This window comes from Ambystoma mexicanum, chromosome 3p (genome assembly GCF_040938575.1).
Source record: "Ambystoma mexicanum isolate Mex_15411 chromosome 3p, UKY_AmexF1_1, whole genome shotgun sequence".
NCBI classification, from domain to species: Eukaryota; Metazoa; Chordata; class Amphibia; order Caudata; family Ambystomatidae; genus Ambystoma; species Ambystoma mexicanum.
Window position 1 is genome coordinate 153591015 of NC_090925.1, and position 15584 is coordinate 153606598.

The window sequence follows — 15584 nt, forward strand, 5'->3', positions numbered from 1 at the left end:
GGGGTTTGGAGAGGACATGAGAGAGGTGAAGAGGCAGAAGAGTAAAGCAGAAAAAAATAGCTCTAAGGGTGCGACATTGCAGAATGCAGGATGCGAAGATAGCATTATGGGCCGCAAACAGGGCCAGACAGGGAAGGAGATGCCCTTAGAATGGTGCTGTTTGAAAGCGACGCCTAGGGTTAAAGACACCCTAGAAGCACTTCCTGATATGCAGTCACGTGATAGTCACGTGACCGCTGTAGCACATCAGAGGGGTGGGGCCAGGTAGTCTTGTCCACGGCTGCAGCGGTGAAATGGCCAGCAAAGAGAGAGAGCTCCAAGTCCCCCAAGATGGCAACAGTTGGCAGAGGGATTCCAGCAGGCAGGCAGGTCCAGGTAAACTGGAAAGATGTTTCCAAACACATAAAGTCTATTATTGCCAGTTCAGGACTAAAAAACAAATTGGGTGAATGTTTGATTAATTTTGTGTACATGAAACCATTTTGCCAGATAATGGCAAGCAGAGATTTTAAGCTTACAATGTTTTTGCTGGCAAAGCATTTCGGTAAGATTATCAAATGGTTTTTGGCACAAAGGAAGGGATGCACTACTGCATCCTCTACACCTGCCTCAGAAAACCTTACCCCTATTCACAAAAGGCATCAGAATGTGTGCATCTAGGATGCATTACTGTGGGTTTAGTGCCATTATCAGCTAGACCCTTGCACTTCATCCAGCCACACATTTTAAAACAACAAACCACAAAGAGCTGAGGGAAGTTTAGCGCTCGTCAGATGGGCACTGCTAAATTCCATTTGCAGGGAAATTGCATGCAAAAAGAGGAAAGTGTCATTGGGCAAGACTGAATTCTCACAAATATAGGCATTTTCATTCCTTCACCAAAATACAAACGAGAACGAATGGTAGCGAAGTTTTGCTGCAATCCACAGCTTACGCATGGCGGTCCATGGTGGCGACATTTTGAAGCAACTGTGACTTTACATTTCGGTGCATGGGGAATACACATGCAATCAGTTATCAAAGACGTCTATATTTTATATCATAAGCCCCTTTTCTGGGTATCATCTACAGCATGTGAAACCTGTATGGAGATTTGCATTGTTCCTCACCCAAATGAAAGCTTGAATAGGAGTAATCTCATCAATTTTCAGGTTACGAACATAGTGCACAGCAATCATCTCCCAGTCTATGGGTCAACAAGGCTGTTCATGGAATCTCTGAGCTCAACAGTTAAGTTACCTTTCTTCAATCAATAGAAAATGAGTTGGGAGAGAAGGAGAAAGGAGAGAAAACAGAGACAATATGAGGGGTCCATAGGTAAGGAGAGGGAACGACTAAGATGATGCCAGTGAGAGTCTGTCTAGAGGAAGTGCTGGTGTAGGTATCAGCGATAGGGAGGCCTGGGTTGGGGACCGTGATCTCCCCCTTGAACTTTTTCCTTCCAAACTTAGTGAGAGGAATAGGATAGCAGATAGAGTAGCAGTTTTAGAAGATGGGAGAGATCGAGAGCACCATAGAGGGTGCAAGGAGGCAAGAGGGGAGAGTGAGGGAGTAAAAGAAGCACAGTCCAGAGCCACACACCACAGGAAGAAGAACCAGAGGGGGAGAGTTCACACAAGAAGAAGGCACAAGGAGGCGCAAGCAGGTAATTCCCCACAGGGCAACGTATGTACAACATGGACGGAAGACAGGAGGGGACATCGCACTGCAATAAACACCTTGATTCAACGTTCCTAAAAAGAGGGAAAAAGGCCTAGTCCTTAACACAACAGCAATGTAAAAAACACCTAGATTTGACATTCATAAATAGAGGGAAACAGGCCTAGTCTTTAACACAACAGCAGTGTAAAACAAAAATGCAGCTTTCCTAGGGAGAAGTGACAAATGGCTACACAATACAGTTCACTGAGATGCTTAAGGGTGGTGCGATACTAGAGATTGAGTGATTAGAGGTGTGGGACAGTTAAGTGGGGTGCAGTGATTGCTGCCCCCCTAACGGCACCACACTTACTTTCGTAGTCACAGCAGGTTGACGGCTGCAAGCTTCTTGTTTCCCTGGCTGTTTCCCTGGCAGACACGATTTGGTGCTGCTTCAGCTGGAGCTGCCCTTTGTCTCAGAGTTCTTAGCTGTAGGGGGCTACCATTGTTTTCTGCTGAGCGGCGTAGAGCGTCGTCCTAACGGACCTCCAGGCCCAGACAGGGCCAAAAAACAAGGGGGGTCCTGGGAGTCCTTCTGTCGGACATTAGTCCCAGTTACAAGAGCCTTACCGAGATTCTTTAGCTCACTATCTTTCACAGAGGAGAAATATCCAAAACATATAAGTCTTTGTCCTGCCCTGGGGCATTCCAGTACTGAAATGCTAGTCAATTCTCCTCTGAACAAGAGTACCAACAGCAACCCCAGACACGTGTTTCGGTCTGGTTGGACATCATCAGTAGGGTGGAGCTGTGCCTCTCTAAGAATAGTGAGCAAGCAGTCCACGTCTGGATTCCCCTAGTAACTTAGGATGCGACCCAAGGTTACTAAGATTATGCAAAAAACAAAGTGGGGCCCTGTGAGTCCCTCTGCTGGACATTAGTCCTGGTTATGAGAACCTTACTCAGATTCTTTAGCTCACTATCTTTCACAGAGGCGAAATATCCAAAACATATGAGTCTTTGTCCTCCCCTGGGACAGTTCAGCACTGAAATGTGAGTCAATTTCCCTCTGAAAAAGAGTACCAACAGTAACCCCAGACACGTGTTTCAGTCTCATTGGACCCTTATCAGTAGGCTGAAGCTGTGCCTCTCTAAGAATAGTGTACAGGGAGCGACTAGGCCCACCAATCAGCTGCTACAGATGCCAAGCAGGGCGCCCATGTTTAAGAAATGTCCCTTGTTGGCTCATCGATGGTGGTGGCACCACCAAGGTGCAGTGGCTAGTAGATGATGAGGCCCTCTGTGAGCTAACAGAAGAGCACTCTCAGCAGAGCGCAGGCTTTTATCCCCATGGCCCCCCTTAAGTGCCAAGGATGGGTATGCTTGTCCTTTTTGCATAGACTTGCATGATAGCTTGGCACTTAAGCGGTTAAGGGGGCCGGGGATTGCCTGCCAGCTCCTTTCCAAAGCACCAGTAAGTAGTGGTGCTCGACCAATCCATGCGGGGCTCATCCCTGCACGGATTAGCTGCTGCATATGCCTCTCCGGGCTGCCATGTTTAAGAAATGTCCCTCGTCGGCTCGAATATGCAGCCTGTGCAAGATACCAGTCAAGTGTGCTATACCAAGGTAGGGTTGTATCAGCAGATGATCCTGAGGCATGGTGTGATTAGTTCTGCAGCTTGCATTTAGCTTTCAGTGACCCACTTCCACAGCACCCTGATGAGGTCAAAATGTCCATCAGTTTGTTTTGGCAGATCCCCCACCAGTGGCACCAGCAGGGCTTTATTGCAGACACTGCCACTGCAGCGTGTTGTTGTTGGTGGTGGCAGATCCTCACAGGGGGATACACTTGCTTGCAGCCAGATACACCAGCACAAGCAGCTGTAAGTCTCCCATCTTCTGATCCCGGCAAGGCACCTCTGCCCTCTGTGTGTATTGCACCATTGGCACCATCCACCAGCACAACCTTGTTGCCAACACCACCACTGCTGCTTATTGTTGTTGGTGGTGGCAGACATGTGTGTGTTACATTTTTGGGCAGGCATACAAGAATTGACTAATAAGTCACACTGGCACATACTACCTACATTGCCAAATAATTATTTACCAGATAGAGCAAAACCTCACAGCAGCAGAGGATGTCTCTTTCACAGCCTATATTTTCGTGGAAACTAAAGCAACCATTCCTAACCATATATTTTACACCACTGTATTCAGATTTGAAGAACATAAACAATTTAAAACGGAGTTAAGGTGATTATTGTGCATTCATAACATGCTTAACCTTTCCAACATATAAGGGCCTGATTGGTGATCAAACTCATGTTTCATAGAATCATCTTGTTCCCATGCTCAATGTGTTACCACTGAACAATCCTCCTGGCCTTAATTAATCACAGTAGCACAACAGGAGTGACAGGCTACCCCTCCTTCCTGTGTGTTTATTATGCAACCCAAGGAATAAATGCAGAAAACTTCAATTACTGCACATGGGTCTCCAACTCTTCCATTCAATTAAGACTACAATTTATTAATTTATTCCCATCAATACAAATATTTTTAAGGTAAAATGCACACCAAAGTATCAAGTACAATAACTCAATGACAGACACATAAAAAGAAAATAGCGTGCAGAAATTGTGTAACATGTAATACAGGGTTAGTATAAAGTGCTGTTTGTGCAATACAGTTCATTTCAATGATTTATTTATATTTCTCATCCACTTTGATGCTTTCTGCAAATGGGACCTTTTCTTATCCAGACTTGACACTATCTAGAGTAGAACTTATCACGCTATTTTGGAAAATATAGACCTAACAACCACGGGTTGTCAAACACATTTATTTAAACAGGTCAATCCCATCATTTTCTTTTGTTTTTTGTGATAAGTTCTTCTCCAGTTAGTGTCAAGTCTGGATAAGAATAGACAAATCCTTGAAATATGGAGAACAGGAATACTTTCTCCTTCTCGGAAGAGCATTTTCAAAGACTGCAAAGCGCACCCTTCGTTCTGCAAGCCGGTTCCGGCGCCTCCGCTTCCCACCCCTCCACAAATGACCTAGATCTTTTGTAACAACAAAAAGAAAATATTAGTAAGGACAGACCTACATGGTAAGCTTATGCTTGAATACCTGCAGGCAGGGGTTACACCGAAAGCCTACAGGTTCGAAATATACTTCAAGTTTTTATTGATAATCCTAAATTTAAGTCAAATTTCAGTGGAGTGGGTAATGGATGTAGCCGGGATGGTTTAATTCTTATTATCAAGACAGCAGAGGAAGAGCGGAAAAAACAGGGGTAAGAGCTGGATGCATTAGAGAAAAAGCTCATTGAAGAATGAATTATTCAGGATGTGAAAATCAAATTCAAACAAATCGATTAAGAAATCCAAAAATGTAAACAATTTAACCTGGATAAAAACTTCTGGAAGTTAAATAAAGACATTGAGATGTACAAAGAAAAGAGAACTTACCCATATTTAAAATCTGATTTTTATCATGAACAGAATAAAGGGTATGGATCAAGGTCCCAACAATGGGATGGTAGTCTCAGGAAAAAGTATGTTACTTTCTCAGAAACTTCAAATACCACCATTGGGAGGAGGTCCCATCTCTTTCAGGTATATAGAAGCCCCAACTCCAACAGTTCTTTCTAAGGCATTGGGGGAGAAGAGTCAGGAACAGGAAATGTTACCCACAAGAAGACTACGGGGTACAGATGAGACAGTGGAGCAACAGATTTGAACAGGAATGGTATCCCCTATTTTTAATTTAACCGACTACAACCTATCCCAATATGAGATTAAGGTTTTAAATAAAGACTTAAGTGTTGTCGCTACTGAAAAAGCTAATGTTTTTCAAACAAAGATGGAATTGAGACAATTTTTTTGGGTCTTGAAATTGAAGTACTTTTTCAGAGATAATGCATCTGAAGAGAGTTGAGACAAGGAGATGGAAGGTAGTGTGACTGAGTTAAAGCCCCCTTCATGTTTTCTTCCCCTGCCATCATCCATATGCCCAGAAATTATAACATTTAAAAATAAAATATTGAATGAGGCAAGGAATCTCCTCACAAACAAGAACTACATGAGAGATAATCTAACAAAAGAAGAGAGGCAATCTGTTAAAACACTAGACAACCACCCTGAGTTGATCATGAAACCAGCAAACAGAGGCGGGGGCATTGTCCTGTAGAACACGATAGACTATAAAAAAGAAGTAGCCAAATCACTGGGCAATCAAAAACAGTATTGCCAGCTATAGGTAGAACAAACCACTAGACTACGGGAAGAGATTGTAAGCCATACTTGGCATGCAACAGATGAGGGCTGCATAGAGGAGAAAGCAAAAATCTTCTGGAACAAACTGCACCCAGTGACAGCAGCTTTCTATATTTTACCTAAAATGCATACAGATAATGTACATCCACCGGGCAGACCAATAGTATCTGCAATAGGTTCAGTGTTGGAACCCCTGTCTAAATGTGCAGATTTCTTCCTCAGACCCTTTGTGGCCAAAATGAGATCATATATAGGAGACACCACCAAAGTGATCAATATTCTTTTGACATTAGAGTAGAACAATAGGACATTCTTGTGATTGTGACGCTTGACGTAGAAGCACTGTATACGAGTATACCGCAAAACACCAGCAATGAGGTAATGAGAACGTATCTAGATACACGGCTAGATACAAAAGAGAGAGTGCCAACAGAGTTAATTCTTGAGTGCATCCAGCTGCCATTCACCAAAAATGTCTTCCTATTTGAGGAGAAATTGTTTAAACAGGTGTATGGCATTAGTATGGGTACAATGTTTGCACCATACATTGCAAATTTGTACATGGATTATTTTGAGACCACCCACCTGTACACCGAGTAGAACCATTAAGTGGAACAGATCAAAAGTGGGCATCATTACATCGAAAATGTACTGATGATCTGGACAGGCACTATTGTGGAATAACATTATTTTTTTTTAATGGCTGAACGAACATGACCCTTATACCAAGTTCACCATGACAAGTGACATTCACTCAGTAGCATTTTTAGATCTCGCTATAAGTAAAACTATAAATGGTACTATAGATACGTCACGTTATCGGAAACCATCAGATAAAAACAATGTACTTCACTTTGTAGCTATCACCCATCATGTTTAAAAATGAATCTACCATATGGTCAGTTCCTCAGAATAAGGGGGAATTGTTCTAAAGAAGAGAATTTCAATAAACATTCAGATGATCTTGAGCTTCATTTGAAAAACGAGGGTATATGGGGGTGAAGGACACCAGGAAAAGGGCAAAACACATCAACAGAGAAATCTGCCTCAAACAACAGCAGAGACTTCAAGAAGAAAGAATCACAGGCGTAACTACATATAGCCCAATCAGTAATGCATTAAAAAAAGTCATCTTGAGAAATCGCCATATTATTCAATCTTCTGAGTTATATCCTAGTAAACCATGTTTTGCATTTAAAAAATCTAAAAATCTAAAATAAATGAGAATCCACATGTATGACAATAAACAGCCTGCGGTTGCTACAGTCACAAGCTTATGGGGAATGGCACCTTTCATTGGCCATTAAAAGTGTGGAAAATGCTCTGTTTGTGGGTTGACTAAAAATATGAAGAATGTAGATGAAAATTGGGCATAACTGGGAAATGAAAGAATTCAGAAATTGTAAAACTACTTGGACAGTATGGAATTAAGTGCCCCTGTGGTCTCATATATATCAGAAAAATGAAAAGAGAAATGCTTCCAAGGATTGGTGAACACAGATTGTGTCTTAAGAATCCAGAAAAACCAATGGTGGAACATTGTACCAAGAAATAACACATATACACAGACATATTATGGTTTGTGATGCAGACATTCAAGCCACTCTCACGTGGAGAGGATAGAGATATAGCACTGCAAAAACTAGGTCTTAATAAAAGCATTGAATGGACACTTGGTAGAGGTCAATAAAGAACACAGTACCACAGGGGCGGGAAATAACTGGTATTATGGCCAAGTATGTGAGAGGGAGCTGCCTTGCAGATCTATTATTGATCAGTGATCTTTGAACCTTATACTTAGGGTGAGATAGAAGTTACCCTATTCTAAGTCCCATATATCAAACACGATTGCTCTTTATAAAAAGAAATAAGCATATAGAGGATGAAAATAAAAAATCTAATGTATAATGGAGTGCAGATAATATGGAGGAATAAAGGAGCAGATGTCTACAATGGCACTGGTTCTTTTTTGATTTCAATAAAATGAAATAACCTAGAGTCAAGTACACGTTATACATGTAAACATGGCAGCTGCTGTGTACGCACAACAACCCTGCAGAAACCACGCAGCAACTGCTTATGTTTCTAGTAAGCAGATGACGTGAGACAATTAGGTAATATAAAATAAGAAAGGTGCATCCAACAAAGCTCTCCCAAGGCGCTTCCTCTTATAGTCTGTTAGTATTGGTATCGGTTGTCATGCAGAGATTCTTCCCAAAATGCGTGGCTGCCACACAAACACATTGACGAAGAAGGTATAAATGGGAGGAAAGCTACGATGCGCCAACCAAAATTAATCAATTAGGTAATATAGATGCCCCATTCGTCCATGATGTTTCAGTGAACTGTCAGCCTTAAATATAGGGTAAGACAAAAGTTTCTCCACTCCTGCCTTGTTTATATTGAACACAACAGTCTTTTACATAAAAGGACATATTTACAAAGACTGAGAAAATGAATAATTAGGTGCAATTACAAATACAACTCTAAAATCACATCCTTAAAACAGTTCATTCAATCGTTACAAAACCACTAAAATCACTTTGATAAAAATCAAAGTCTCACAAATTTCTCATTGTAACATTTAGACATTTCAATATTTAGACATTTCAATATGTTCTCCCAGATCCTGTAAAGTGCAATGTGCGTTGACAAACAATCAGTATTTAAGCAGAAAGACCAGAATTCTGGTGATTTGATTGACTCATAATTGTATGTCAATTTGCCCAGATGGGTCATATATACTGAACCCAATTTGGGACATTCTGTGAAAAGATGTTTAACAGTTTCCTTTTTTGATTGAATCAGACAAATTGAACAGAATCTTCCTTCCGGGGGTTAACTCCCATTGCGCCCATGAATATCTCATACCGGTAGCTGGTTGGTGTGCATTTGAAGTCACAGTTTACGAACGGCAGAGTCTGAGCATCTGAACCGATAAAGTTGCGATTTCATATAATCGTGTAAAACCATTTCAACTTGAGGATAGCCATGTAATTTTGATATATGTTCATAATTTCCACCCAATCCCATCTAAATAACCTTCTAGCAAATGCTCTTTTCAACGTACTTAGTTGATCTCGTGTAAAATTGGAAAGCTGATTTAGCGCTACCCACATGTCTTTAATTGAAGTCACAAACAGGTTTTGTGCTGCTCCAATGATCTCCAAGTTGTACCTGCCCCTGAGTACCTTCAGTAAGGGACATCAAGGGCATAATTTGGCTTTTAAAAATAGATTCCCTCGGTGCTTCATGAGAATGGGCTTTAGGGAAATCAATCCTAATTCCAATCGGACATAACCAATAGGTGTTGAACGCGGAAGGCCAATATGGAAACAATGCAGACAATATGCAGACGATATGGAGCAGTAGATGGGCAGTTGTTCACTACGGTACCGGTCCCCGTATGACTTCAATAAAATGTAAATAAACCCGGACTAAAGCACACATTATATATTTAAACATGGCACCCGCCCTGACCGCAACAATCCAATCATGCTTCTTGTAAATTAAATGATGTGAAGTGATGTTGTGTTTAAGATGCCCTGCCGCTGACCCACATTTCATGTGCCAGGCAAGACAAGATAGCATGCAGAATTGCACAGCAGGAGGACAGACCATGGAGCTGCAGCTCGGTTTTAAGGCTTTAAGGTGAGTAAATGAGATTCAGAGCAGCGTTTTCGTTCCGTGCCATGGCACGTAATGAAAAACTGCGTGGTGGAAGATCTGGGAGAGGGTTTTATTAAACAAAACAAAAAATGCAGTGTATTAGTGCAAGAGGATCACAATGTTTTTCCCTTGAGTCAACTAGTAGCACCCAAGAGTATGTGCCTTTTAAAGCATTACTATGGACATTCAAGAGAAAAGATTCTCACATTTGGGAGGTGTGTGTTGCCATAATTGTCAGAGACAGAGGAAGATCTCAGTTAGGCATACACCATAAACACACACTGTTTTTGATTATGGCTATTTATAACAGGTGGTACAAGGTCAAAATACTGAACTAAAGATGTAAGGGGGTGACGTCATTGTGAAGCGCTCAAAAGAATAGAAAAGGAGCTTAGTGGCCAATCTCATTTTGAGTTGTAAATAAAATTCAGCTGCAAGAAAAAGTGAAATAAATAGGACAACTAATGATGAAATGTGTTTTTGGCAGACATCAAAGTGATGACAAGATGTGGACTGAGAAATTATATATGCTCCCCTTTGATACAATACAATGAGTTTAGTATCAACATTAGGAATGAGATTGTTTTTGATATTTATAGTCAAATGTAGGATCTGAAAGGAAATAACTCAAGCATTCTGATGCAAAAGAATGCCTTCCGCAAAGAAACAAGTGCATTTTATCAGAAAAGCAAGTTTATTGCATGCTAAAGTCCAGGAGGGGTTAGTCAGTTCCTTGGAGCTGAAAACTAACCTGATTCTCTACGAATGACAACAAAGTTACAGTTTATATACCCAGTTAGACAATTTACATAATCAAAAATATTTTGTTACAAAGTCATCCCCTAACCCTCCATTGGCTAACTCTAATACAGAGTAATTTAATCCCCCATTAGATACATTCACAAAATACAACCCTTTTGACACATGAACTTCTTCCCTCGTCAGTTACGACGTACTCCACATAATACATTTATCATTTATGACTATCTCATGTATTATTCAGACCATGTGACAGAAACCCATTTAACCTAAAGTGGTGATTGTGCAAGGCTTTCCATAAACACGTTAAGGCATGGGGAGTGAGAGAAATAAATAAGCATTCCTTTGAAGCAGCAGTAAAATTCCTTATCCTCCCAGATGCTCCAGGCATACAATAGCATTTTTAATAAATTTTTGTACGTAATCCTATTTGCTACTACCATTTAAAGTCTGTCACAATTCAGAGCCATGGGACAATACAGGAGTACTCACCAGAGGTGGGGTAAGGTACCGTGGTTGCTCTGGTTGTGTAGAAAAACCTAGACTCCGAAAAAGCCCAGGTCTCCTCTATCATAGGGAGACCTTCCCAATGATACTCCTCACTAGCTGCTACCTATATGACAAGCTAGAGGAGTAAATCATCTGCAAGGGCGAGGATCCAGATAGCACCAGAAAAAACACCAGGCTGAAATGAATTAAAAGAGGCACAGATCAGTCCTAAATAAAGGATATGACAGCCCCTATAAAAAGAATCCACTAACCTGGATTTTCCTTCTTGGATTTTCACATAGGGGTAGTTTGGTAGTCCAGTAACATGTCCGGGGAGAGGGAGCAGGAGGAATTGGAAAAAATGAGGAATGAGGTACGCACTAGAGTCTGGTTGGTGCACACTTGAGAGCAGCAGCAGAGCATCGAAGCGTCCTGTACACAGTAGCAATTAGGAAAGGAAGGTGGCGGGAAGGCAAGAAGACTCAAGAAAGCCGTAGAGCCGATGATGGAACTTTGTGGAAGTTGGAGTGCTTCAGGAAATAGGTGCCCTTTAATACTGCAGTATGGAGTAGCATGGTCCCCAATGAAGCAGGACTACGGGCGGTAATGGAACGCAGCTTACCGGTGAGTGAGAGATGTTCCTTGCATGTGTGGTTGGTAAAGGAAACTCTGTAGTAGGAAACAAGGCAAGACAATATCCAAAGGCAGGACGAGGTTGGAGCTGTGCAGTGATAGACAAAGGCAAATCAGGAGGCAAATGGAGTCCAGGGACAGGCTGTAATCATAAGGGGGTCAGACAGAACAAGGACAATGGGCGGAGGCATTGGATAGTCCAAAGGCAGGCAGGGTCGCAACAGTTGAAGCAAAACAATGATAGACTACAGACAGGAATCATGAACAGCAAACTTTGATCGAAACACAATCAGAAGCACCCAAACACGGGAAGCAATCTTATTTAATGATTCCTTGGAAGCAGTGCTAATGAGGCAATGCAGTGCTCCATGACACATGACCATGGAAGGTTTTGGAACGCAGTCTTGCCACGCAGAGTCTGGTAAACACACCATGTTGCCATGGCAACCTCCTGGACATTTTCCGTCACAAGTAAAAGTGTCTAGCAGCTGCTCTGTAAGCAGGTGAGAGGCAGAAACGCTGTGATGTGCATGGAACTCCGGATCTGGGAGGGGCTGAGGGACCTAGAGGCTTGACAAAGTCATAGCTTTCGGCATACATTATACTTATTTCCCTGCAAACCCATAAACCATCAGCTCTCAATGTAACCCTCCAAGTAACTGAATCTTTCTGGTCATCAAAAAAACAAGTCCTCCTGCTCTAACCCAATCCGGCGTTAACAATTTAACAAATGACTTTCCATTTAGTTCTCGCCTTCAGCCCTTTCTGATGTTATCACAACTGCCCAAATGAGGTTCACTTTCTACCCCCTTCCATGGCCTAGATCATCCAGCTCTCCAAACCAGGTAAGAAACATAATTACTGCAAAACCAGGAACTCTGCTGCCTATTAAAACTCCAAATAGGTGATACCTGTATTCTGTTATCCCCATATTTCGCAATGCCCTAAATCTGTCTGCAATTTAACACATTGTTGAATTGCCACATGTTATTTTCCCCTTCAATTAACTCCTCTCTTGCATGCAAAATGCTCACTACTACATACTTCTCAGTGCTGCAAATTGTACAATGCACATTACATTGAATCCATGCTACTGCTAATCATGTTGCTGCCTACTTTGACTCTAAAGATGTATCTAACTAAAATACAAAGTAACACTCATTTCAATTCTTCTAACTACATTGAACACATGTTTAGTTGAAACATTGCTTCTACTCGAGCCACAACATGGCCTAGTACAATTTACGTAGTGTAAACCTCTTTTCCGTGTTGGGACCCAAAACGTCTACCCCAACAGTATGCATGTGCATTTTTATTATTTTAAATTGAACATTACTTATAAGGGGTAGTGAAGAGATTGGATCTGGCTATATAATCAAATGCTCTGTCCTGTTGACTATGTTCAAGAAAACAAGAGATTGCAATAGGATGGGTGGATCTTGTAGAAAAGGCTGAATTGCTGATCAAATACATCCTTTTTCAGAACAACAGGATATCTAGAAGTAATAATTCTGAGGGAAAATGTGGGGACATAAAAGAGTGAGAAGTTGGGAATTCAGTGGAAACAATGTGGACACAAACAAAATACCCTAAAGTTTTTTATACCTCACTGTATAACATTGATATCAAATCTAATAATGATGGAAAGGTGACCACGGTCCCATTTGCAGAAAGTATCAGAATGGATGAAAAATAAGAAGAATCCATTGAAATGTACTGTATTGCACAAACTGCACTTTAAATTGAACCCCATTTTGCACAATGTTTGCACTTTAATTTGTTGTATGTGTCTGTCATTGAATTATTGTACTAGATACATTGGTGAGTGTTGCGCATTTAAAATATTTGTATTGATGGGAAAAAATGAATACACTGTCGTTTTAATTGAATAGAAGAGTTGGAGACTTGTGTGCAGTAATGTAAGTGTTCTGCATGTATTCCTTAGTTTGCATAATACACATGCAGGAGGGAGGGGTAGCCCAGGAGGGAGGGGTAGCCTGTCACTCTTATCGTGTTACAATCATTAGAATCCCTAGTGTAGTCCCAGCCCCTCGTAAAAAACAAAAAAAAATCATGGGATTGACCTATTGATATAAACGTAATTAATCCAATACATGAAGACATTAATTCAGAAACAATTCAGTGGACCAAATGTTGACTATTAATCCCACATTGCTGCAAACCCACGATTTGCAATACTGTTAAAAAATCCAAAGAATTAAATTCAGCTTGCTCTTAAAGGTTTGCAGGAGAAAAACAAAAAATAGAAGTAAAAGTTATCCTAAGGGAAAATAAATGAAGATAAAGAATGTATAAGCATAGGGTGATTCACGGTATCAAAAGCAGCTGAGAGATCAAGAAGTACAAGTATAGAGGATATGTTCAGATGGAGAGCTTGTAGAATCACATCAGCTACTGCCAATAACAATATTTCTGTGAAATAACCTGTAACAAAAGCTTGATTGTAAGGGTGACAGTACGTTATTAAGATCAAGAAAGTCAATTGAGAATGAACATTTCTTTCTAGCAATTGGAAAAAATATGGGACGATAAGTAGCAGGAAAGGAAAAATCAATATTTGATTTGACCAGTAATGGAGTAATCGCAACCTGTGTAAAGTCCGATGGAAAATAACTAGTCTGAAAAGGAATATTTAAAAAAAAGCCTCAGGAAATGATATACGAGAAGGAAATACTCGTTTGATGAGTGAAGAGGGCAGAGGAGCAGAGAGTTGCTTTAGAGTTAGACATAGAAATAACTGTCCAAAGTGAGTGACCATTCTGATGCCTTCCCTGTTTCACACCTGCTCTCAGTGCTGCTGCTGCACTATATATGACTACCCACACTCTTCCCCAGTCTGCTTCCTCTGGAGTTCCGCCCACTCTTGCCATTCTATGCTGTTTGTGTCTTCATCTGTTTTATCAGTGGGTGGATACACGAATCGTGCTCTTCTGGTCAAAAGGTTGGTGAATAGCATCCATCTTTCCAATAAGAAATTCCACTCATTCAACAAGAGCTGTGCAGTGTGTGGCTCATTGTAAATTGCAAATCCCTAGTTATGAATAAAGGCATGCACACAAGCCTTTGCCTTTTCTTCTAACAATACAGAAATCTAATTGTCATTCTTTTTCAGGTGGGGCCACTTATGCAGAACTAAGATTGAATCCTCAATCCAGGGACACACCAGGTAGGCTCTGTGGAGCTACATGTTATTGTGAATTTCCACTGTGATATGTTGTTGTCAAATGAGTAGGCACAATGTTTGATGTGTCACTTCTGACACCAGTGTTAAAAGGAAAAGAAGATATCCCACTGCATGACACAGATGCATTTAAGTGACAAGGTTGGAACAATGTATTGCTTATGGTGGTGCATGTACAAAACCGTCCATCTGGATCAATGCATGCAGTGATGCTTCCCCACCTGCTTCTCATTAGTCTCTATGTGGCTGTATATTGCTTGATGCTCAACTCCATGAAAACTGATGTAATGTATCCTCTGGCCCTGCATGTCATATCCCCTCTTCTATTTCCATTCCACATGATCACCTCACCACAGCCAATTACTATCCATCTGAGGGTAGTATATGAAAGAGACATTAACCTTCAATAATTCATGATTTCCACAGCTGCCAGGCATCATCCACTAAATATTCTGAATGTCCACCCTCTTCTCCCCTTTCACTTTGCCATAGCACAAACCTCCACTCCAAGGCTTAGCAGGTTGTATTTGTTGACATCGTAGAAGAAAAATGTATGTCATTCTTTTTCTTTAAATCATATACATGTGATGATTCCTTTTGAGTGAGGCACTCCTGTTGATAAATTGATTTTAGGACGAATTGTTTATACTTGATGAGAACTTGATTTAATTAATTTATGAAATGATTTATGAGCCTTGGAGGCTCTTTGTAGAGTGCAGCGAATGTAACTCCTAATTCTTCGGGGTTAATCTTAAGTGTTCGATTACTACTCCCGCCTGCTTGCAGAACTCCCCCTACTGCTCCTTATTTCCCTCAACAAAGTTTGTATCTTTTTTCTAACGCACACCCTCTGCAGCTTTCCACATTCCACACAGGGTCATGTTTGGAATTCTGGGGCCCCGGGCCTCAAAA

General features: G+C 41.1%; 1 protein-coding gene across 1 annotated transcript in view; it reads left to right on the forward strand.

Moving 5' to 3' along the window:
* LOC138579506 (natural killer cells antigen CD94-like) overlaps positions 1-15584 on the forward strand; it is a 299761-nt gene that overhangs the window by 77724 nt on the left and 206453 nt on the right. Inside the window, exon 2 of the mRNA XM_069649828.1 lies at positions 14604-14657. Coding sequence (XP_069505929.1) covers positions 14604-14657 — 54 coding nt within the window. The remainder of the gene's footprint in view (positions 1-14603; positions 14658-15584) is intronic.